Source organism: Doryrhamphus excisus, chromosome 13 (genome assembly GCF_030265055.1).
Source record: "Doryrhamphus excisus isolate RoL2022-K1 chromosome 13, RoL_Dexc_1.0, whole genome shotgun sequence".
In the NCBI taxonomy this organism is placed as follows: domain Eukaryota; kingdom Metazoa; phylum Chordata; class Actinopteri; order Syngnathiformes; family Syngnathidae; genus Doryrhamphus; species Doryrhamphus excisus.
In genome coordinates this window covers 6,469,909-6,492,947 of record NC_080478.1, presented here as the reverse complement: position 1 = coordinate 6,492,947, position 23,039 = coordinate 6,469,909, and the positions used below count along the sequence as shown (strand labels likewise).

At 40.8% G+C, this 23,039-nt stretch overlaps 1 protein-coding gene across 1 annotated transcript; it reads left to right on the top strand.

Moving 5' to 3' along the window:
• The first annotated feature begins 1,697 nt into the window (after window positions 1–1,697).
• Window positions 1,698–19,394, top strand: lbh (LBH regulator of WNT signaling pathway). The gene is made up of 3 exons (XM_058090336.1): window positions 1,698–1,944; window positions 11,103–11,205; window positions 18,163–19,394. The coding sequence occupies exons 2-3, from the start codon at window positions 11,128–11,130 to the stop codon at window positions 18,373–18,375; spliced, it is 291 nt and encodes a 96-aa protein (XP_057946319.1). The 5' UTR covers window positions 1,698–1,944; window positions 11,103–11,127; the 3' UTR covers window positions 18,376–19,394.
• Window positions 19,395–23,039: the final 3,645 nt, after the last annotated feature.

The following is a 23,039-nucleotide window of genomic DNA, read 5'->3' as shown; positions in this document are numbered from 1 at the left end:
TCTAATTTATTTTTCTTTCTTTATTTATTGCAGTTATGCAGTTATTATGTTTTATTTAAATTGATTATTGCATTATTTGTTAATTCATGTAATTATGTGTATTCATGTGTCAAACAATAACTAAAACAAATAGCATTGCTGGGTTTAACTTAAATAAAAGTGTAAGCAAATTAAATAAATACATAGTATACAGTATATAGTATATAGTATATATGTAAAAAAATAAATAAAAAGTACCTAAATGTGTGAAAAAAAATCAAAATAAATATAATAAAAATGACTTAAATGAAATGCCTAAATAAAACAAAGAAATACAAATTACTTAAATTAAATTGTAAAAAAAAATAATAATAATACAGGCAAAATGACTTCAATAAAATTGTAAAATAAAATAAAGATAAAAATTTAAATAAAAGTGAGGTGTGACTAAATGACGGCGAAGGTCTCACGTTGAGTTAAATATTAGATACATTTGAATATTAAAATTAAAATGTAATTTAAGTATTAAATATATTGAGTTAAATTGAGAACCCCTGATACTATATATACAATAGAATTACTCCAGTCCAGGGTTTACCCTGCCTGCCGCACAAAGACAGCTAGAATAGGCTCCAGCATACCATACCCGCGACCCTATTGAGGAAACGCGGTGGAGAAAACGGATGGAACTCGCCTTTCGTATTTGCAGACTAAGACAGCAGCGACATGCTGTGGACATGTTGAGTCATTGCATGCACACGACATTTCATGTACATGCGAATGTATTTAATATATCCTCCTGTCATTGCATTTCATATTATTATTATTGATAGTGAAATTATTTTAATTCTGCAGGAATTTTGCTAAAATTAAATGGAGCGCAAAGCAAAATAGCATTTATTTCATATCAAAGCTTTTCTTCCCCAGTATATTCACAATGATGAAGATGTTGAATGAGGCTTATTATGTGATACCTTGCAGAGTTTGTACATTGACATACATGAATAAATCTTCAAATATTTTTATATAATTTATTTTATATTTAAAATTATTCAATATAGGTTTAGTCTGTACAATCTGCTGTAATTGTTACTTCTATGACCATAAAACCACCGCATGGTGGCAGTAGAGAACTGCATTTTATCGTAGTCCCCGCACACGCACACACCAAAATGTGTGTGCACCTGTCTATCTAAGCCAATTGAAGGCTGCATGCAAGGAGAACATAGTTTATTGGGCGTGAAGGTCAAGCTTGCAAGGCTATGATACGAGCTTGTAATATTTTAATTTTAACGGTGACATACTCACATGTTTATATAAATATAATTACAATTACATTTGGCTTATTTAATGAATGCAAGTGACTCAAAATATGCCATGCCCTTGAAAAATATTATGATCGGCCCCCTTCTCGTTATTGAATACATTTCTGTAATAAATGTGACGCCAACAAGGTTAACCAACTTGTCATTCGAAGACGTTTTTGGGTTTTTTTTTAGAAAAAAGAATGTGTTCCCTTGGAGACGACAAAATCGATAGCATCCTGCTGCAGCATCTTCACCACCAAATCACCACAACTAATGAGATATGATGCGTGGCGGCGGCTGGTGTTGACGTCATTGCCGTGCCGCGCTCCCATTGGATGCGTTTAGTGAGAGGGCGGGACCGTGCGCCATTGAGGAAATTTGCGCGAAGGGAGGGCGTGGCCTGTTCGCCCAGCAAATACACGCCTCCAGGATAAAAAGTCCACACAAGTGTCGGTGAGGAGCAGACGACACTGGCGAGGTGAAGAGGCTCTATTGTGGCTTATTTAGTTGTTATTTGGCTTTCTAAACGTTAAGTGTTGGCCGCTTTTGTGAAGAAAAAGGGAGTGAAATTTAAACCAAACGCCGTCACTCTTACTGGCTAATTAGCTGAACTGGCAGCAGGTGTGATTCATGTCTATATTTCCCCAGACTAATTCAGGTGAGTTCTTTTAGTATTATTTCTATCGTTATACATGTATACAAAAGTGTGGTTGTTGTTATTTTTTTGTGAGATAACTGTCAAATGAACCAACAGGTAAGACTCAATCAATTCAAATTATCGTTGCTGCACATACTCTTACTAATTAACTCCAAAATGGCTGCCGACGCACAAAATACAGCATTTTAGCTTGAAGTGCGTGTAAAAGATGGCAATACTACAACGCTCACATTGTTTTAAATGCACCCTTGCTCTGGGGATAAATTTGAAACTCCTTGTTGTGTAATGCTGCAGGTGCATTGCAGTCAGGATGGAGGATGAAGATGCTCCCATCTTCCTTATAACCACTGGCATTTTTGCCCATTAACTTCTCTGTGTTCACTTGCACTGCCTTAATTCACCTTGACATGAAAGTGGATGTTTGTTTTGAGACTTTGTGTATTTGTGGTCAACCTTCTTCCTGAGAGAGGATGTGCAAGCTGCTTTAAAAAAAAAAAAAAAAAAAACTTTGTTAGTGAGCATTGTTCTGCTACCAAGAAGTTTTGGTATACTTTAACCACACTTTTTGTTGTCGTTCGTGCTAAATAGGCTTTTGTGGTGCGTAACGTTCCACCTTGTAAAACTGTGAACAGGCATTGCAAAATGTCAAGGACTGCATGTTGCATCTCTGTGGCGGCCTTGCCATGTGAACAGGAAGCTGCTTTTTGACATTTTTAACAGTTTGCAATGTCCCACAATAGTCCATTGGAAGTATAGTATTGTCATAAATGTAGCCTTTTTGCTGGAATTTTGGCAGTTTAAAAACCTTTCCTCTTAAAGGTGTGTTTTCCAAGCCTGTGTCAAAGAAATACAATTATGCACTTAATAATTTTTGTTGTTGTTTTAATTTTGCACAGGAGGACACAAAGTTTAGCCGACCAATGTTTCTCATCTGATTTGGCGGCAGGACTCGTGTTTTATTTAAAGGGACTGTTTGCAGCGGTGTAGCCATTGAATAGACACAGACAAGAATGCAAGGTGCATTCACAGATATTGGGTCATTACGTTATTTTCTAAAAGGTGCGTGCCACTCAAATCGGCTCATGAGGCAAGCGTGCGTCACTGTGAGCTACATTGCACTCCCGTTTTAACAGCAGCACCATGCTACATTAGCCTAGAAGAAAAATAAATCACCAACTCTGATGGAGAGTTGGCTGCATTTTAAGATGTGTAGCGAAGCCTCCTCTTGGTGTGTGGAGTGGTGGCTGTCTACAGGGGTCACGTTTATCAAGCTTGGGGTGGTCATTAGGAAGAAGGTTGTTCCTTCATGAAAACCCGGGTTGGAAAAAGGACCATTAAGGTGCTGCTTCTCAAACAAGTAAAGTAAAGGAGAATTTACTTGGTGCACTTTGAAATCTTGTCTGGTCTTTTTTTTTTAAATGCATTTAATATTGTGACTCATGCTCCAGTTTGGTATGATTTTGAAGAGAGTAACTTGGCTAAGTCTTAGTCAGACCCACATGCTCTCTCTTATAGGTTTGATGATGGCTGTCTCCATTCATTCGTTCATTTGCTCCCACTTATCCTCACGCAGGGGTGCTGGAGCCTATCCCAGCTGGAGCCTATCCCAGCTGTCTTTGGGCGAGAGGCGGGATACACCCTAGACTGGTTGCCAGCCAATCACAGGGCACATATAGACAAACAACCATTCACACTCTCATACATACCTATGGACAATTTGGAGTGGCTAATTAACCTAGCATGTTTTTGGAATGTGGGAGGAAACCGGAGTACCCGGGGAAAACCCACGCATGCACGGGGAGAACATGCAAACTCCACACAGAGATGACGAGGGTGGAATTGAACCCTGATCTCCGAGCTGTGAGGTGTGCGCGCTAACCACTAGACCGCCGTGCAGCTCATCTCCATTCAACCTCAGCCATTTTCAAAAGCCGTCCCTCTATGAACCAGCTATTTTTTATTTAGATTTAGCCAAATTGTCTAAACAAAGATGCCACCTTAAACTATTACTAACATTGTGGGGGCGGGGTCATTAATAAAATGTGTAAATGGAAAAAGAAACAGAAATGCAAAGATAATTAGAATTTAGATTTTCAGGTAAATTGATCACTATCACAACTACGTCGGGATGCAAGGTATAAACGATAATTTGACTTATGATAGGACAATATAATCAAAATCTTTATCGCGATCCTGCAGGTTGACGCAACCTTGCCGCGTATTCCGCCCAGCACCAAGCTGTCAATGTGATATTGCCCACTAAAGTGTGGAGCCGCTTATTTAATCCTCACTTCCGTGTCTGCAAATAAGTTTTTATAAAAAAAAAAAAAAAGACAAGGAATGGCTAAGCCATGCTAAACAGCTAAGCTAGCTTAAATATAAAGTGATGAAAACAAGAGCTTAGGACACATTAACAGAAGTCTGGCCAGAACTGTAGCTTAATACGAGTCAAGAGACAGTACTACAATAGCACCAATCATAGAGTGACCAAAAATGATACAATACCGCATAAGTCATCAGCCAAAGGAGTCTTTGGCATTTGTAACCAGGCCTAAAGTGGTTCTATCATTTTATATGCCAAAGAAGACTGTACATCCACACATGTATCATTATCACAGAGGCTGCAGTATGCATACGTAGTTGCAAGTAGTATTGCAATATGAATTTTAGGTCATAACCCCCATCCCTACTTGGACGTTACAATTCCAGGCATAAACAAAACTGCACAGCATAACTTTACAGTCCAACGCATGGCCAGGTTTGTCCCCCTACATTGCACCTGATCGGTGGACAGATAGAGCTTGGGTAAAATGGGACAAGTATATCCCTTGGTCCTTGACATGTTACTTGACCTCGTTTCCTGTTTGCGTGCCAGCTGGCCTATAGCGGATGTATTTAATCTTAACTGGGTTAAGAGGTAAATTATTTTACCAACGTGATTGTGTGTGAGTAGTTAACTGCCGTATGTGATGCCTTTAGACGAGCTTTGCTGCTGTTCTATATGATACATGTAATACATTTTACAGCTTGGTTACTTATAGGACTGTACATGACAATTGGCGCAATAATAGATGGGACTTTTTTTTGAAGGTTTCCTACTGTTTCAATTTATTTTGTGAGCTTCCTCCTCATTGTGCACCCCCCCCCATGTTTTATTAGGCAAATGTTCTGTTATTCTTAGCCAAGCAGGATGTTTATATGATCCCTGAGTAGAAATATGACTGGCAAGGCACCAGTGTTTATCTTTCTTCCCTTTCCTCAGGTCCTCACTGTCACACTTCCCTGAGCATCCCTCAGTCTCCTCTTTCCCCTCCTCTGCTGCTTTTTCTGTGCCTGCCTCACCGCCCTCTGCATCCCGCTCAAGGATGAAATGACATTTTACACGATAAACATCACACATCTCTCAAGCATACATTAGCCTCATGATAATGATCACTATCATAAAACCTTGATTTAACTAAACAAGCAATGTCGGTAACATTTGAGTCATGCAAGTGTAAAAGCAAGTTGTCCGCTTCGTTATTACAAATTACACTAGAAAGAGAAAAAGTATTACAGAAGTCATGAAAGTGTGGAAATAAGTTATTTTGTTTTTTTGCTTGTGATTGTCACCTGTTGCGTTTCTGTACACCAAGGATTGAGGGCTGCTGATATATTTTGCCATCTTTTGCGTGTAGTATCAGAACCACAAGGATGCAGGCTGGGCATGCAGCATGGACCAGAGGCTCTCTTCTCCTGCCTTGTGTTGAAAGCGGGTACGGGCCAGTATGATACCATTGGGCAAGAATATCACGGTTTGATGGTATAATTACGGCTCTAAAATGGGTTATTTAAAATTTATTTTATGAAAACGGAAAAAAAAACATCAAGTGAAGTCATTTTTAAACCACAAACACAAGTGGAACATAAGTATTTAATATAACAAATAACTGAATTATTTCTAAATATTCTTTTATTTAAAAAAAAAAAGTCAAAACTCAATCAAATGGCTCAATTGGTTGTTGCTTGTCATTGGGTGGAGAGTAAATGGTTCATACCACTTATTTTCTATTTCTGTCTCGTTCTGAATTGCATCCCCACATTTGGTGACCCTCAACCTGAGTAAAATGTCGCCATACCAGCGGCACTCAATGCGAGCAAGGAAGCCTGCGGTTTCAACATGTCGAAGCCCAGTTTCGACTGCAAGTAATGACACACGACGTGACAATGTAGTGGCCACGCCGGACCTCCACTTTCCCTAATATCATAAGAATGCTAGAAAGAAGCATAATTGTAGTGGTTTTGAAACAATTTTTTTTTCCCCATACAGCAGAGGTAGGGAACCTATGGCTCGGGAGCCAGGTAGGGCTCTTTTGATGACTGTATCTGGCTCTCAAGCATTTACCACAATAAAAATATGCTAACATTTGCTAACATTTTAAAGTAAACATCACAGAAATCACTGTTAAAAATAATATTAAAAATCAACAACTTTCTTATGCATTTTAATCCGTCCACATATCTATCTTTCCTGATGATATTTTCCAGGTCAAACACCAAAACTCGATTATTACTGGGTAATGCGGTAGTGTACCTCGGTCATTAAGATGTAAATGTAAACTTTCCTCCTGTAGTCAAATAGTCACCTAGCTAAAGCTGCAGAACCAAGCCTTCTGGCAAAGATGGCCAAAAGAATGAAATATACTGAGTACGGTGCAAAACCATGCAGCAGCAAAAGTTGCATTAATGGCAGCAAGTATTTGATTTATTATTGGACACTGCGCTGCTCACAAAAGTATGCTGGCCACACCCCCTTGGCGTGGGGTAGTGTGCCTGGTCAACGTAATTAGAGCCCGTTATATCTAAAACTGTTGGTCTTACATAAAAATGCACACATTTTATTGCATTCAATGTTTAAAAAAATGTATATGGCTCTCACAGATACACATTTTAAAATATCTGGTCTTCATGGCTCTCGTAGCCAAAAAGGTTCCCGACCCCTGCCATACAGTGTTATACCTTGAAACCCATAACCAGCACATGTCTAGTTGAAAGCAATTATCCAACCAAATATTGTCGACTGGCTGGTCACATTTCTGGTGCTATGGTTGTTTCCCGTGTGGAATGAAACCCTAATACAGTAGATGTTCACTGACCCAAGGCCTCGGGATATGTGAAGTTTTTGCGGCCGTTTCCTGTCTGAATTTTGGCCTGTTTTGACCTGCTGTGCCACTAACATGAATTGTCAGTGCTTGAACTAGATGATTCTCTTTTTCACTGCCACCCTGCTCTTGATGTCACTTTTTCCATAAGCAAGCACAAATCTGTGTGCCTGCATGTGTGTAATCATGGTTGGAAAAAGTGATGAAAAACCAGTTGCCTTTGCTTTAGGGGTTAATCAGCTGCCACTTACTGGCGTGACTCATGTCATGTGATTTCACCCCTTCCCCCCCACACCAACCAAAAAAAAAATCATTTGCTCTCGTGACTGCGATGAGACGACACTTTTGTAGTTCAACCATACCATGCCACAGATATGTCAGTCATTGGAGCGGCAGTGGAATGTTTTTTGGGTTTTTTTTTTTCTTTTTTGGGGGGGGGAAAGTGGAATTGTGAAATTCTTTGTCACTGTACTGTCCATTTTTGATGAATCATGTTTCTTGTCCAACAATGTGTGACTTCAGTGCACAGTTCTTGACATTTAGTGCTTGTTTGCCATTGGCTAAAGGTCCACTATTTTTTTTCCAAAACTGCCTTTCATCCTAATGGTACTAGAACTGCTTAATGCCTGTCAATAACGCCAGAACCTGTTTTGAGAAGAGGCACTCAAATGGTCTCTTTTTTTCATTCTGGGAATTCTTGACATTATGAAGTAACATGGGCCTTTCCTGATGTACAGGATACTGACTGATCTGCCCCAACAAGATGAACATGATAGACCGTGGTCCGTAATCCACAATCCTCGTTTTACCCACACCGTTCTTGTTCGCGATCAACCAATCAGCGATCGTTTTACTAGGAAAACATCCATCATGGCGTCGCTGCCAACATCGTCTAATTCTTCAACAACTTGTGAAGGAAAACAGCAAAAAGTGATGAACCAGTGCCTCCTAAACAAGTATTTTATTAGCGGCAGCAAATCAAATGATGACACAGGTGAGTGAATCACATTGCTGTGACAATTTGAAGTGGTCACAATGAAACACCACCCATTAGATCCAATACCAAGTGCTGATTTTGTACAAGCTGCAAAATCTATCGGTTCAATTTCTCTGTGGATTTTTCTCACCTTTGCTTCACAAATTATTGTTTGACCATTGAACATTTTTTTCTGGATTAAAAACACTTTACTAGTACACAAATGTGTCTATTCAATAATGTTTCATTGTGGTGCACAACTTATAAATATCACTGCTTACTACGACTACGATGTGTAAGGTAGTATGTCTGAAAATTTGTGGAGATGTATTTAACATACATCTCCACAAATTTTCAGACATTCCTCCAAATACAATGCATCAGTACTATTATCTGATGAATTATCAGCATATATTGATATATGATATCATTATGGCACTTTTCATTTTACATGGGGCAAGTTCGGGCAAGTAGTTCTCACCTTAAGGATTCCCTATGGGCAAGTCATTTTTGTTTTTAACGTAGAGCCCTGGACCTGTGCTACGCTATGATGTAATCGATGTGTGGTGTATTGTTAGATTTAATTAAATCACCCTCATGTTCGAGAAGCTGGAGACGAATTAAATAGAAGACTGTGGTGAACTGACTGAGCGGAACACAAGGTTTACATAATTGTACTCCATTCAAAGGCATGTTAATCACTACCTCGACGTATTCTAAAATAAACATGTTTGAGATTTAATGTAGGTTGAGCAAATCCCCATACTGAATCGTTTGAATGTCTTGTTGCATACTATTCTTGTCCTATAGTGCTAGCAAGCATATAAAAGTCAAAGCTTGTGGCCATCGAGCACATGCTTTAAATAGACGGCGTGAGAAGGCCGGGGGAGCATGACGTCTCAAGATGTAGCAGTACATTGGGATGTACAATGTCAGCAGTCTTTTTTTGGGTTTTTTAAATTTTGTTTTAGGGCTTTACAATTCCAACAAACCCAACACACAAACATCTTCGTGCCACTCTAAAATGGAAAGTTTTGATTGAAACAAGAGACGGAACGAGTGCACCGAGTTCCTTCCCCAGTCAAATACCACAGCGCACCCCCCAAACCATCTCCCCACCCAGCACGCTCTCCCAATGACCGAGGCAGTGCAACAATGTGCAGCTCTGCAGTGTGCAATGAGAACAAAGCTTGGGCTGGCTGTGTTGTGGTTTCATCTAAACATAACTTCATATTGTTCAGCCTTTGCTCTTGTGCCTTGTCTGTGTTTTTGGCTTTTAAGTCCTTAGAAATGTGGCAGTAGAATGCATTAGAAGTCAGTCATTCAGTGGGGATGGGTATAATCATCGATTAGTCATAGGGACCTTTGTGGCATCTGAGGCAAAATAGAGAGCACTACTTGGTTACAAACAGCGGAGGCACTGTTGAGCCTCACTGGTTTGTGAGCCAGACTACAAAAACAAGGTTCACTATTAGGGATCGTGTCACGGTCCGGCTTGTGAGTTGTAAAGTTCGACCCCAGGATGCAGAGATTAGGACCCAAATGCAGGTAAAAATATATTTTATTATTGCTATGCAGCCGTATGGCGCAGTAGCAAGGCAAACTCAAACACAAGACAATGAACCGACAACGAAGGGCGCATGCACCTGAACTAAACAGCAATCACCGATTGAAAACAGGTGCGGGAGAAAATGGAAAGAAACGGAAAACAGGACAGAGCAACAGAGGAAGTGAATACAAAATAAGGGCACGAACGAGGAACAGAGGTGAAGCCCGATCGTGACAGATCGACCGATATGGGTTTTTTCCATCCGATACAGATTTTTTTCCATCACCCTTAGCCGATGGCCAATTTTGCTTGGGCCGATATTTGTGGCCTATACTGCTTTTGCTTCCTCAATTTATATGAAAAAAATGACAATGATAACAAATATTACAGGTCTCAAGTTTAAACAAATTAAATTGAAATGTAAACGCTGAACACAGTAGGATTCAGCTTTCTTAAACACACATTTAAACAGTATTATCAACTTTAAAAAGAATAAATATTCAACCATGTGCAAAACTTTTCTGTCGTAGTTTAAGTTTTATCTGGCATTGATGTGATGACTGTGATGCCTGTCTGTAAATCATGCGGCGGAAAAATATATCGGCGAACCCTCGCGCATATCGGCCAATACCGATTCAACTAAAGAACGCAAACATCGGCCCGATATATCGGCCGATCCTTATTCACTATGGTATGTTGAGCTTACATCCATACCATTATTGCGTTCCATATGACACTGGCATCAATGTAGGCTTCTGAAAGTTCAGACACTGACTCTCGCATTCTCCCAATCAACAAAATTTAGCTAAATGTCAATTTGTCACCCGCCTGGTCTAGCCAGCCCCATATTCCGCCTGGGGCTTGAACCACAGCCGCAGAATAAGGGTCTAGCCCAAGAGCAATCGAGCCAAAATCCAGAGCTGTCAACGCTATGTACAGTGTGATTCTTTGGGATCAGGGAGTGAGGTTTACCAATGTACTCTCACCCAGCCGCACTGGCGCACACATGTACAGCCCAAAGTTAGAAATGTACTTGTACTCCTGAACCACAAACAAAACGGCGACAGTCAAAACATGCACCTCTATCTTGTTGTCTGTTATTTTTCTGACAAAGACGGCACAAACCCCTTTGTTTGTCCTCCTAAATGTGGGACTGACTTGAAATTTCATAGTTCTGTGCACTGTACCATACGCCCACTGTCACTTTAGGGTGTTTAGCCAAATCACCGCATGCTTTGGTGTGTTGCTTTTTTTGGAGGACTAACAAATGTGTGTAAAATTTGGGCAGAATTGGTTGGGGTGGAGAAGGTAAACCATCTTTGCAGGAGCACCTAGAGGACTTGGAAACGAATAGTCCAAACCATTTTAACCACAACTTAAAGGAGAAAATCACTTAAATTCTAAATGAAAATTGGGACTTCCTTAATACAAATGTCTGCAGTTTAACACTTGTCACAATCAAATTCCTCTTCTACCCTCACCCCCATCGCAGATCAGTGTTTGTGCCCCGCCAAGATATGACTGAGGTGATGATCAACAGCACTCCCATGGACGACATGAGGCTCAGTCCCACCAAGGACAGGCTCTCCTTCCAGGTAGGTTTCATACACAAATGCATACACAGCCGAACCTGTTTCAACCTTGGACTGGCTGTCCCGCGTCGACAAATTCCAAATTAAGCATTGATCGTTGCTCGCACACTTACGTACATGATTCTTGACAGACATGAATAGTGGCCGATAATGAAAGGATTTTGTCTTTGTGCATGTTCTTACAGTTGTCCTTTTTCAGACCCAATCATGATGAATGAATTTCTGTTATATAGGATTTAATGTTAATACATACATTTTTTTTCATAGTTTGAGCATGGAAAACCTGTTTGACTTTTTAAATGTTTAACATTGGAGCCCTATAGACATGAAATAACACCCATGTAGTCACCTTTCCACTTCTATTCTTCTAGTGAGCCTTCTGAAGTAATACATTCAAGGCTAAAGTTAAAGGAAAACTGCACTTTTGGGGGAAATTTGCCCATCATCCAGGACCCTCATGTGAAGCATGAACACATTTCTTTCCCTTTTCGGTGCATTCCAATAAAATGAGTGGATATGAGCTAGCTAACGCCGCACATTATTGGAACCTGCCTTTCAACTACGAACACCGTTTGATGTACATGCCATGCTCATGCCATAAGTATATTACTAATACGCTAAGTATGACCTATCTTGCCGCGTTTTGATCATTTCAAACATTACCATTACCAAGCCTGCATATCACTTGTATTTCAATACATTTTGACTAGTAGTCTAACTAATAGACCATAGTCTACCACTGAACAGGAAGTCGGTGTGTGCATGTTTTAATGCTAGGTCACTACACTTGGACAATTTTGTTTTTCTTTGAAGTGACCGCTTTGGTTCTCAAATTTCAACAAGTGATTGACAGTATATGCAGATGTGTGCTTAAGCAGGCACTTTTAGTAATAAGAACACAGACAGGGAATTGATGGTTATCGAGTTAAATTGTATAAAAATACGAATGTAACTAGGCTAGCCACAAGTAGAGGTAATGGGAAATGAAAGCTTTCCATACACAGAGAGCTGTTTGTGAAATAGGTCAATAAATCTGGCCAATTGGGAGATGTGAGCGCAGCCATCAGGTGGCCTTGACAAGCACCTTCCAGAAGCTTTGTTACAACTGTCAGCTCAACAAGGTCATCTGAGAAACTCGCCCAAAACACACAGCTGCTTCTCTGTCCCTGTATTACATTATGGAGCCGAATAGGAGCGCTGAGATTGCTCCAGTGGTTGGTAAGGATGTATCTGTTGGACATCGACCCATATGGGTTTTTGGTGGGTAGACAAATGATTTTTTTCAGATTAAAATGAACAAAGCATTATTAGAGCCCTGTAGACATGACAAAACACGACTATAGTCACATTTATACTCTTTTTATTTACAACATATTGCGCAACTGCGGGGTCTTGAGACACATGCTAACTCGCAAACTAGAGAGCTAGCGACCTAAACGGTAGCCTTCAAGTGATTTCCTTAACTTAAATAGCCAAAAACTTACCACTTCCACACGGATAGGGAGGATAACTATTAACAGTTATTTAACCTTTAACATGAATCAAACGTAATAATTTTTTCTGGGTAGATGATACCATACAGCATCCATATCAAACTTGCGCGGGCCGCACTAACATTAAACTTTCATATCAAGGCGGGGGGCCTCAAACTAGTGTCCTGCGGGCCGCATTTGGCCCTCGGGCCGCGTGTTTGAGACCCCTAGAGCATGTTTATTTAATCAAACCAATATAAAAAAAGCATAGACTAAGAAATATCTAGTAACATTTATATATAACACATTTGTTTTAAGTTCAAACACAACAAAAAGTACAGGGAGTTAACAAGCTGAGCAGCAACTTTTTTTTTTAAGTTAAACAAAAACAAATAGTTTTCTTTTTTTTTTCCTCCAGCCTTCATCTTTGTGTACTTCCCTGCAACAAAACAAGACTGAATTGAATTTCTTACACTCACTCTCGCACACAATCACACACAGGCTTCTACAATCACGGGCTGTTTTCACATTATTACCAACAGCATTTTTCAAGTCACTCAGACATATCGGGAGGAACTGTGCAAGCAGAGCTGGTGCTAATGTTTACGCCACTCTTGCCCTATTCTGCTGCTCACTGTAATGTTGGAGGTAGTTGTGAGATTTTTATTGTAATTTCCAGTTTTCTGCGTTAGTGTGTTTGATCTTGGACGGCGCAGAAGCTGCTCTAAGGATGTTCCCCACTCTCCAAAACATTCCTCTTTGCTGTGCCACTAAGGTGTGCTCTGGCTTCCTTAAAGTAATCCAGTTTTAAAGTAATTTCTTCATTTCGCTCGTCGGATTTAAATGAAGACCAATACCGATATACATGTATGTCAAAATTCCAAATATCGTTGGGGCTGATAATCTGTCAACCACGAGTATCTGTAAAACCTGGCACCATGGATGTTTATAGCTGTTTTGAGGATGTGGCTTGACCCCAAGGAAGATGGCTGCCTTCCTCTCCCTGCTTCATACACCAGCTGCCGGAGCGGATAAGAGGGTACGCATCCCTCGTGTTGCATTTTCTCACCTTGGCCTTTTTGTCTCAAGGTCTCAGCCACTATTGACATTTAAATCAGAAATCATGATGACATTCAGACACCCCCCCCCCCCCCCCCCCCCCGCCACAAACAGAAGTTTTGTGTGAAATTAATTGATTTTTAGTTTTAGTGGGAGAGTGAATCTGGGCAGGAAATACTCTTGAACATCATGTTTTTTTTGGCGATTGAAGGGGAGGAGCCAGCTTGTCTGTATTATGGTCTGCGATGCCATTGTTTGAGAACCCTGGTTCTGAACAATACAATTTGAACTGGAAATTGATAGCGTTTGTCTATGCCATGATGACAGGTACGCATCCCTCGTGTTGCATTTTCTCACCTTGGCCTTTTTGTCTCAAGGTCTCAGGCACTCCTGACATTTGAATCAGAAATCATGATGAAATTCTCACTTTTTTTCCCCCCAAGCGCCACAAACAGAAGTTTTGTGTGAAATCAATTGATTTTTAGTTTTAGTGGGACAGTGAGTCTGGGCAGGAAATATTCTTTAACATCATGTTTTATCTGGGCGATGAAGGGGAGGAGCCAGCTTGTCTGTATTATGGTCTGCGATGCCATTGTTTGAGAACCCCTGGTTCTGAACAATACAATTTGAACTGGAAATGGATAGCGTTTGTCCATGCCATGATGACAGGCCTGCATGGTACAGATTTTTATTTTTTCATTGGGTCGTTCAAATGTGAGCCAAGTTAAACTTTTAAAACAAAAATTGGTCAACTGGAAAACATAATTCCCCACAAGTGACTCGTGGCTATTGCAACATCATTGCTTTGTGTGTATGATTTTAGATCATTTTAAAAATTAACATAATATAATCACCAATGGAAAGAGTAAATGTTTTTTCTTCTGGTTTATCAAATCAACACAGCAAAGCTTTGGTCCTTGAACACAACAATCCTAATCCCCCAAAATAGCATCTGATGCAGCATCACTGCTTCCTGCCGCTGTAAGTGAAACGAGTTGTGACGCGTGTCCATGTCCTCAGCGTCCAAAGGCAAAGTCATCCGCTGCCTAACTCCCCCCATTGGTGCTTACGCACATCCAGCATTGGCAACGCATCTCTTTACTCCGCCCCGGCGAGTCCAAACTCCCCATGATGGACGCACCATGTTTTCCTAACCTGATAAATTCTCACAGTCGGAAGACATATTTGTCCCCCTCCTGTTCTCATGTGTTTGCTGGAATTCCTGGAGGCTTGGACACAGCTGCATCCCCTCTTTTCTCCCTTGTTTCTGCTTCTCCTGCCTCATCTAATGCTTACTTTCCACTCGGCACTTTGCCCAGACGCTAACCCCCCCACTCTCCTCAAGCACCCACCACCCTCGACCGTCTTAGAGTGAAATATGCATGTCTAAAAATAATCAGCCACTTTTATCCAAACAACCATGAAAAAAAATGCTGTTCTTGGACCAGGAGTGGAAGGCCCTTTTGGGTCACTTCTCCGGTTCCTGAGAACGCACAAAGGTTGAAGGTTGATGTAAAATCTCAGCGAGGACAACCAGTGCGTCAATTGCTGCTGTCAGTCTTCATCCCAGTAGACTTTTTTTTGGGGGGGGGGGGGGGGGGGTTTTTGTACCTTTCCAAGTCAGGCAGCTTACTATTGATTCGCTGTGATTATGCCCTTGTATAATCTTCCAAGTAGCGTGTGTGCGTGGGGCCATGCTGTACTGACTGGATGAGTTCATAACGAGCTATGAGCCGCTTGGCATGTTGCCCCGTGCCCAAAAGCACTTAGATTAAACACGATGCAGTGTTTAGTTCAGTCTCATTGGACATGTTTAATTTGCCCGCGTACAGCCACTGATGTAACTCATCCATGTGCTGTTTTGGCCAGGCTAGCTATCTTTTGACGTTGAAGTTTAGGATGGTTGTAGCAGCCGTATAAGTTCAATTACCACTCTTGAAAGGATCAATAGAAAAGATCAAAGAAAAGTGTCGTTTGCGGTGATCGTTTACATTAACAGCTTTTGCTTTGACTTGTCTGCAGAGCTGTCAATGAAATCGTACCACGACTGTGATTGGGCAATGTCATTTTTGGTTTTCACTGTTCTGAATGTGTGCGTTTAAAAACGCCAGCAGGGCTCTACATTAAAAACAAAAATGACTTGCCCATGGGGAATCCTTAAGGTGAGAACTACTTGCCCCATGTAAAATGAAAAGACTGCCATAATGATATCTAATTTTTGTGGCATCACATGAGATTCTCAAAGATGAAATGATTATCATTTCTTGTGGTTGTTTTCCTACATAGATCATGACGTTGCATGGAAATCTGGATTGTCATGAGACTTCTAGGCACTTTGCCGTTTATAAGTTGTGCACCACAATGAAACATTATTGAATAGACGCATTTGTGTACTAGTAAAGTGTTTTTAATCCAGAAAAAAATGCTCAATGGTCAAACAATAATTTGTGAAGCAAAGGTGAGAAAAATCCACAGAGAAACGGAAGCGCTAGATTTTGTAGCTTGTGCAAAATCAGCACTTGGTATTGGATCTAATGGGTGGTGTTTCATTGTGACCACTTCAAATTGTCACAGCAATGTGATTCACTCACCTGTGTCATCATTTGATTTGCTGCCGCTAATAAAATACTTGTTTAGGAGGCACTGGTTCATCACTTTTTGCTGTTTTCCTTCACAAGTTGTTGAAGAATTAGACCATGTTGGCAGGGACGCCATGACGGATGTTTTCCTAGTCAAACCATCGCTGATTGGTTGATCGCCAACAAGAACGGGTGTGGGTAAAACGCGGATTGTGGACTACGGACTGCCGTCTAAATAAACGATTCTGATTGGTCCATTTCAAGATTTGCAAGGATTGGTTTGCAAATTACCACCGGAATTACGCAGTCCGTGTTTTACCAACACCCAACAAGAACCGCTTTTAAAAAAAACTCTTGGCAGTATGGCATGCCAAAGTGCACTTGCCCAACCGGAATATCACTGATTGGATTTACTTGCCCCAATTTTGTTTTAACTTGCCCCGGGCCATCGGTACATCGTTATTGTCGAGCCCTGACCAGATTTTCACCTGCAATGCAACAGCTGAGCAGAATTTTATCAACTCCGAAAATTGTGTGTATTATCAAAGGTTGTTGGCATAACCATCGGTTCTTCTTTTGAGTCTAAAAGGGACACTAAATGGGCAGAAAAACGCATTTGTTCACTTCGGGCCATCAGTGGAGGTGCTTGATATAGTAAAAATAGTCATTGGTCAGTTTTAGGTTTTAAGCAGACAGTGACCGTTTGCTGTTTTTGACCATAGATTGTAAAGGCTGGTAAAAAGAAAATGTTCTTGTAGCCCTTTTGTCTTTTGACATGAACAGCACAACACACCGCACAATCAACCGTGCCCTGACTTGGTACCTGGACTGATCTGTGAGAGGCTGCAGAGCCTCGAAGGCCAGCAAAATAAATAGCAAGACTAGCTAAGCGGGGCTAGCTTATCTGGTAACTAGTTGTAATTTCTTGGCAACACTATTGTGCTAAGGTATTTCCGAGGTCTTGTCTACCAGTTGCTACCATTTTGTTTTTGATTTTGTCTTCTTGTGACAATTGTCGGAGCCGTGGGCGTCCTTGGTATTGACCTTGCAAAACAAGATTTTTTATTTAATAACTTACAATTTTCACAGGATGATCTTGATCAGACCTTTGCTAACTTTGATTCGATATCTGGTTTCACTTGTTGGCATGTACTCAAACACATGGATCTAGTACCGGGGTCACATGAACGGCAGATAACTGTTAAAGTTCTTGGTGTGAGCGACATACAATCCATCTACAGTAAACCTCGGATATATCGGATTCAATTGTTCCCACTGGTTTTGTCCGATATAAGCGAAATCCGTTATATGCGTATACCGGAAAATGTCCGTTTTACGCATATATCGGATTTATATCCGGTATATGCGTAAATCGGATTTTATCCGTTCTAAAAAGGCACTTCCTTGACGATGTTTCCAATGTACCTGGACTGGGCAATGAAAAGAGACGTAAGGTAATGAGAATGTAACTTTATCGGACTATGAGCATAACATGCTCAGAGTGCGGCCATCCGATATATGCGAGGGAAATGTAATGGAAATGCATTGGAACGGGACTGGAGATTTTGTCCGAAATAGGCAAAATCCGTTATATGCAATGAATTTTTATTGGAACTGCATTACAGAAAAATCGGTTCTTTTTTATATGTCCGTTGTGAGCGAATTTCCGATATATCCGAATCAGATATATCCGAGGTTTACTGTATTTAGAAAACCGTGTATCTGTTCAGTCATGGCAAGAGCTTATCCCAGCAGATTACTGTATACTCTGGACTTGGTCAACTGTCAGTCACGGGACAATTGGTTTTAAGTTTGAGGCTCAAGAATAACCTTTTGCGTCTCATCTGCAGATATTCCCCGACCCATCCGACTTTGAGCGCTGCTGCAAGCTCAAAGACCGCCTGCCGTCTATCGTGGTGGAGCCCACTGAGGGCGAGGTCGAGAGCGGGGAGCTCCGCTGGCCTCCGGAGGAGTTTCTGGTTAGCGTGGAAGATGACGATGACGAAGAAGAACAAAACGGCATCATCCAAAACGGACAAGCTACCCCGACATCCCAGCGCTAGGTCTCTCGGATGAATATCTCCCTTTTTCACGCACTGGTCACGCCGCACCTTTTTTAAACCTCCAGCAGACGTAACATGGCGGCCATCTTGCCACCCTGCAAAAGAGAAGCAATACACACTTTCACATGAAGAGACTGCCACCCTTTTTTCACCCACACTTGCATCGCCTCAAGACCGGGTGTCGCTCTATGGACAGCTCTTACACTGGTTGGGGGAGAGGAGAGAGGGGGGGTTCTTTAGTCAAAGATGGCCCCTGAAAACCGAACTTGCCTACAATACCCGTGTTCACTCTCCTGGATTGGTGTCGTGTTTGTGATTGTTGCCACTGTCCATAGAGTTGTCTCTTTGCAAATGTTTTGTGATGTGGGTGTAAAATGTTCGGAGGATTTTTTTTTTTTTTTTTTTTTTTTAATGGTCCTGCATTTGGAAATTCAAAAGTGTTTAGGGAAGTGAGCAAGAGCGAAAGAAATGGGGTCTACATGTAGACAAGGTTTTGCCATTTGCCCAGATTATGGGGGAATTTACTTTTTTTTTTTCTAAGTAAATTCTTGGGCATCGAGCAATGTAAGAAATTAGAACGTGTAAATAATTCGGTCCCTGTAAGCCAGAAGTTGTCATTGTTGATTCTAATTGGTTGAATTGGATTGGTCCATTTGGTCTTCCTGTTTTTCAAATGCAGCCATACTTTTTCACAATGTACTATAGGTGTTAAAAAAAAAAAACAGTTCATTGACTCTACTTTATGGCGTCGTCTTTCATCCAATCTCCATGTCCGACAATTTTCCTTTCACTTTGTGTCCACAAGCATGACTATTAGTTATATTAAGGGGTGGGTTCCTTTTACATTTGTGTGGCATTAGGGCTGTGTACAGGACTTTTTTTTTTTTTTCCCCCTCATGTCCCATGTTTTTGTAAAGCTCAGGGAGATTAGCTGCCATCTTTCTTTTTTTGTATTTAGACCACTTTTTTCTCTGACCGTAACAGAGGCTGTAAATAAACTTGGAATTTGCTAAACTGTGTGATTATGTGGATTTCCTGCTCTTCTACACGCAGTCGCACTGTTAACGTTAGCTTGTTAACGAGACCGAGAATGCTGTTGGCATGTCACAAATTATCACACACCTTACATTTGAGGCAGTGAGATTATGGATTCTCAAGAGAAAAAAAATAGAAATGTATATACTTTTTTTTTTTTTTACATCTTGGAATATTCATTCATTTTCTACCGCTTTTTCCTCACGAGGGTCGCGGGGGTGCTGGAGCCTATCCCAGCTGTCTTGGGGCGAGAGGCGGGGTACACCCTGGACTGGTGGCCAGCCAATCACAGGGCACATATAGACAAACAACCATTCACACTCACATTCATACCTATGGACAATTTGGAGTCGCCAATTAACCTAGCATGTTTTTGGAATGTGGGCGGAAACCGGAATATAATTTCATTTAAATTGTTCCTGAAATATTAACATTTCCCACCTTTAGAAATATTTAACTTTGCAAGTAACGTTTACTAATACTAATTACTTGCAAGTATGATCTGCATGAGCCAAAGCAAATATTTTGGAGGCGATAATAGGTGTAAAACGATAACTAGCTTGTGTATCAATGAATAAATGCTGGTTATTTCTGCATCAAACTTGGACTATTATTACGATTATTCTAATGCAATGACCAAATTCCTTCAGCGTGTAACTGGGGATGGCCTTGAAATCTTTCAGGCTTTAGAGGTCAACGTTCAGTTAAATTGCTGCCTGCAGTCCAAAATCTGTTTTAATTGCAAAGTGACACCTGAAAATAGAAGTCAAGGCTCACTGAAGGCTTTTCTTCCCCTCTCATACTTCCTGTTTGCCTCTGAGCCATGCGAGACCTTTTTTTTTATGATTAAAAGTGAAGAATATTGCTCTTTCTGCCGCCCTCTAAAGTCATAAAGTTGACGCCTGCTGTAAAGTTTCCAGCGTCTCGTGACATTTTCCGCCGACAATGCTGCGGCTTCCCTTCATCAGCTGGAGGGTATTAATATATATTTTTTCCAGGAAAAAGGAAGCAGAATAGAATGTCAGTTGATTGTTTCTCTACCAGGAAGTGACGATACCTCGTGGTGGTCACCCCACAGTCACATGATCACCTGAGAAGTTTCCAGTGATCAGAAAGTGTTGTTTATTCCTGTAAACCTCCAGTTTCCCCCCATTAGTGCTTTTCCGTGCAACCGCGTTTTTATTAGCCTTGTATCATTGTGGTCGCTGTTTATGGGAAGAGCGTGAGGAGCTGCTTCCACAGGCATTTATGTCCCCTTTAAAGATATATCGGTGCGCTGTGCTCCATATGGCGGCATAGTTAGCATGACACGCTAAGCATGCTCCGAGCACTCAGTCTCGTCGCTCCAGACTAATGCTAACTGAACGACACTGAGTTTATTACGACATGTCTGTACTCGGACAAATCAGACAAACCGATTATGCAAATCTGTTGTGACATGCTAACAGTGCTCTCCGAACAGCGCACTCTAGCTAAGTGAACGAGGCAACCAAATATTCATTCATTCATTCATTTTCTACCGCTTTTCCTCACGAGGGTCGCGGGGGTGGGCGAGAGGCGGGGTACACCCTGGACTGGTGGCCAGCCAATCACAGGGCACATATAGACAAACAACCATTCACACTCACATTCATACCTATGGACAATTTGGAGTGGCCAATTAACCTAGCATGTTTTTGGAATGTGGGAGGAACAACCGGAGTACCCGGAGAAAACCCACGCATGCACGGGGAGAACATGCAAACTCCACACAGAGATGACCGAATGTGGAATTGAACCCTAGGTCTTCTAGCTGTGAGGTCTGCGCGCTAACCACTCGACCGCCGTGCCGTCCTAGGGCCATTTAGATTTGGATTTTTTTTCATTCATTCATTCATTTTCTACCGCTTTTCCTCACGAGGGTTGCAGGGGTGCTGGAGCCTATCCCAGCTGTCTTCGGGCGAGAGAGGCGGGGTACACCCTGGACTGGTGGCCAGCCAATCACAGGGCACATATAGACAAACAACCATTCACACTCACATTCATACCTATGGACAATTTGGAGTCGCTAATTAACCTAGCATGTTTTTGGAATCTGGGAGGAAACCGGAGTACCCGGAGAAAACCCACGCATGCACGGGGAGAACATGCAAACTCCACACAGAGATGGCCGAATGTGGAATTGAACCCTGGTCTCCTAGCTGTGAGGTAACCACTCGACCACCGTGCCGCCCCTGGATTTTTTTTGTTTTTTTTTTCTCCCTTAATAATAAAAAGTTTCATTTAAAAACTGCATTTTGTGTTCAACTGTGTTGTCATGAACTAATGTTTACATTTATTTAATGATCCAAAAAAAGGGGGCAAACACTTCACATGACCGTATATTGTTAGCAAGTATCTAGCTGAGCCAGCAAGTACAGCAAGCTAATAATACGACTTAGCACTTAATGGCTACTGTGTGGGGTGTTAATGTCATGTCCCAGCACTTCTTGTGGATAGAGGTAATGCTCTGATGAGTAAATGTGGTACAAAGTGTACACAAAGACAGTCAGCGTGTATTTTTAAAAAGTGTGTGTGTGTGTGTGTGTGTGTGTGTGTGTGTGTGTGTGTGTGTGTGTGTGTGTGTGTGTGTGCGTGTGTGTGCGCGAGCGTGTCCATTAACAGTGTTGTCAGAGTGAAGTCACTGATAGATCTTCTCGCTCATTCTCTGCATTCTTTCCGATGGAAACAATCTTAACGCTGATCCCGGAGTGTCAGCCGAGTCTGACCTGCCAACCCCTGAAGTCTGAAACGCTGACTCCCAGCCGGTTTGTAGTCCTTCCTCCTGCATGTAAACACACAGCTGTTCCATGTAGGATGGAACATAGGGGAGGAAGAACACTTAATCCGAATGGACGGCTTTGACTTGTTTTTACTCTTCTGTCTACTGTTGTTGGTATGGCCACTATCAAAGGCCAGTAATTGTTGAGTAATTATCGCTTGTTACGAGGTGTGTGAACAATAAACCCACGCAACTGGATATCCGGTTTGACGAGAGAGAGATGCGGCTGCATCGGTAGCAACTTCCTGGATCGATAAGAATCAGCTATAAATCCTGAGATGAATCCATTGTGGAGACATGAATCAGGTTAGACTAACAACTGGACAACATCTAAGCATAAATTAAATTAAATTAAATTAAATTAAATTAAATTAAATTAAATTAAATTAAATTAAATTGAATTGAATTGAATTGAATTGAATTGAATTGAATTGAATTGAATTGAATTGAATTGAATTGAATTGAATTGAAATGAATTGAATTGAATTGAATTGAATTGAATTGAATTGAATTGAAATTAAATTAAATTAAATTAAATTAAATTAAATTAAATTAAATTAAATTTTTAATTTAATTTTAATTTAATTTAATTTAATTGGAATTAAATTACATTTTTAATTTAATTTAATTGGAATTAAATTAAAATTTTAATTAAATTAAATTTTCAATTTAATTTAATTTAATTTAATTTAATTTAATACATTTTATTTGTATAGCGCTTTTCAAAATACTCAGACACTTTACAGAAGAATGGAGTTGAATAAAAGCAAGTAAACAGAGTAAGACATACATTAAAATCCAACATTGATTGGTTAATACACAGTTAAAA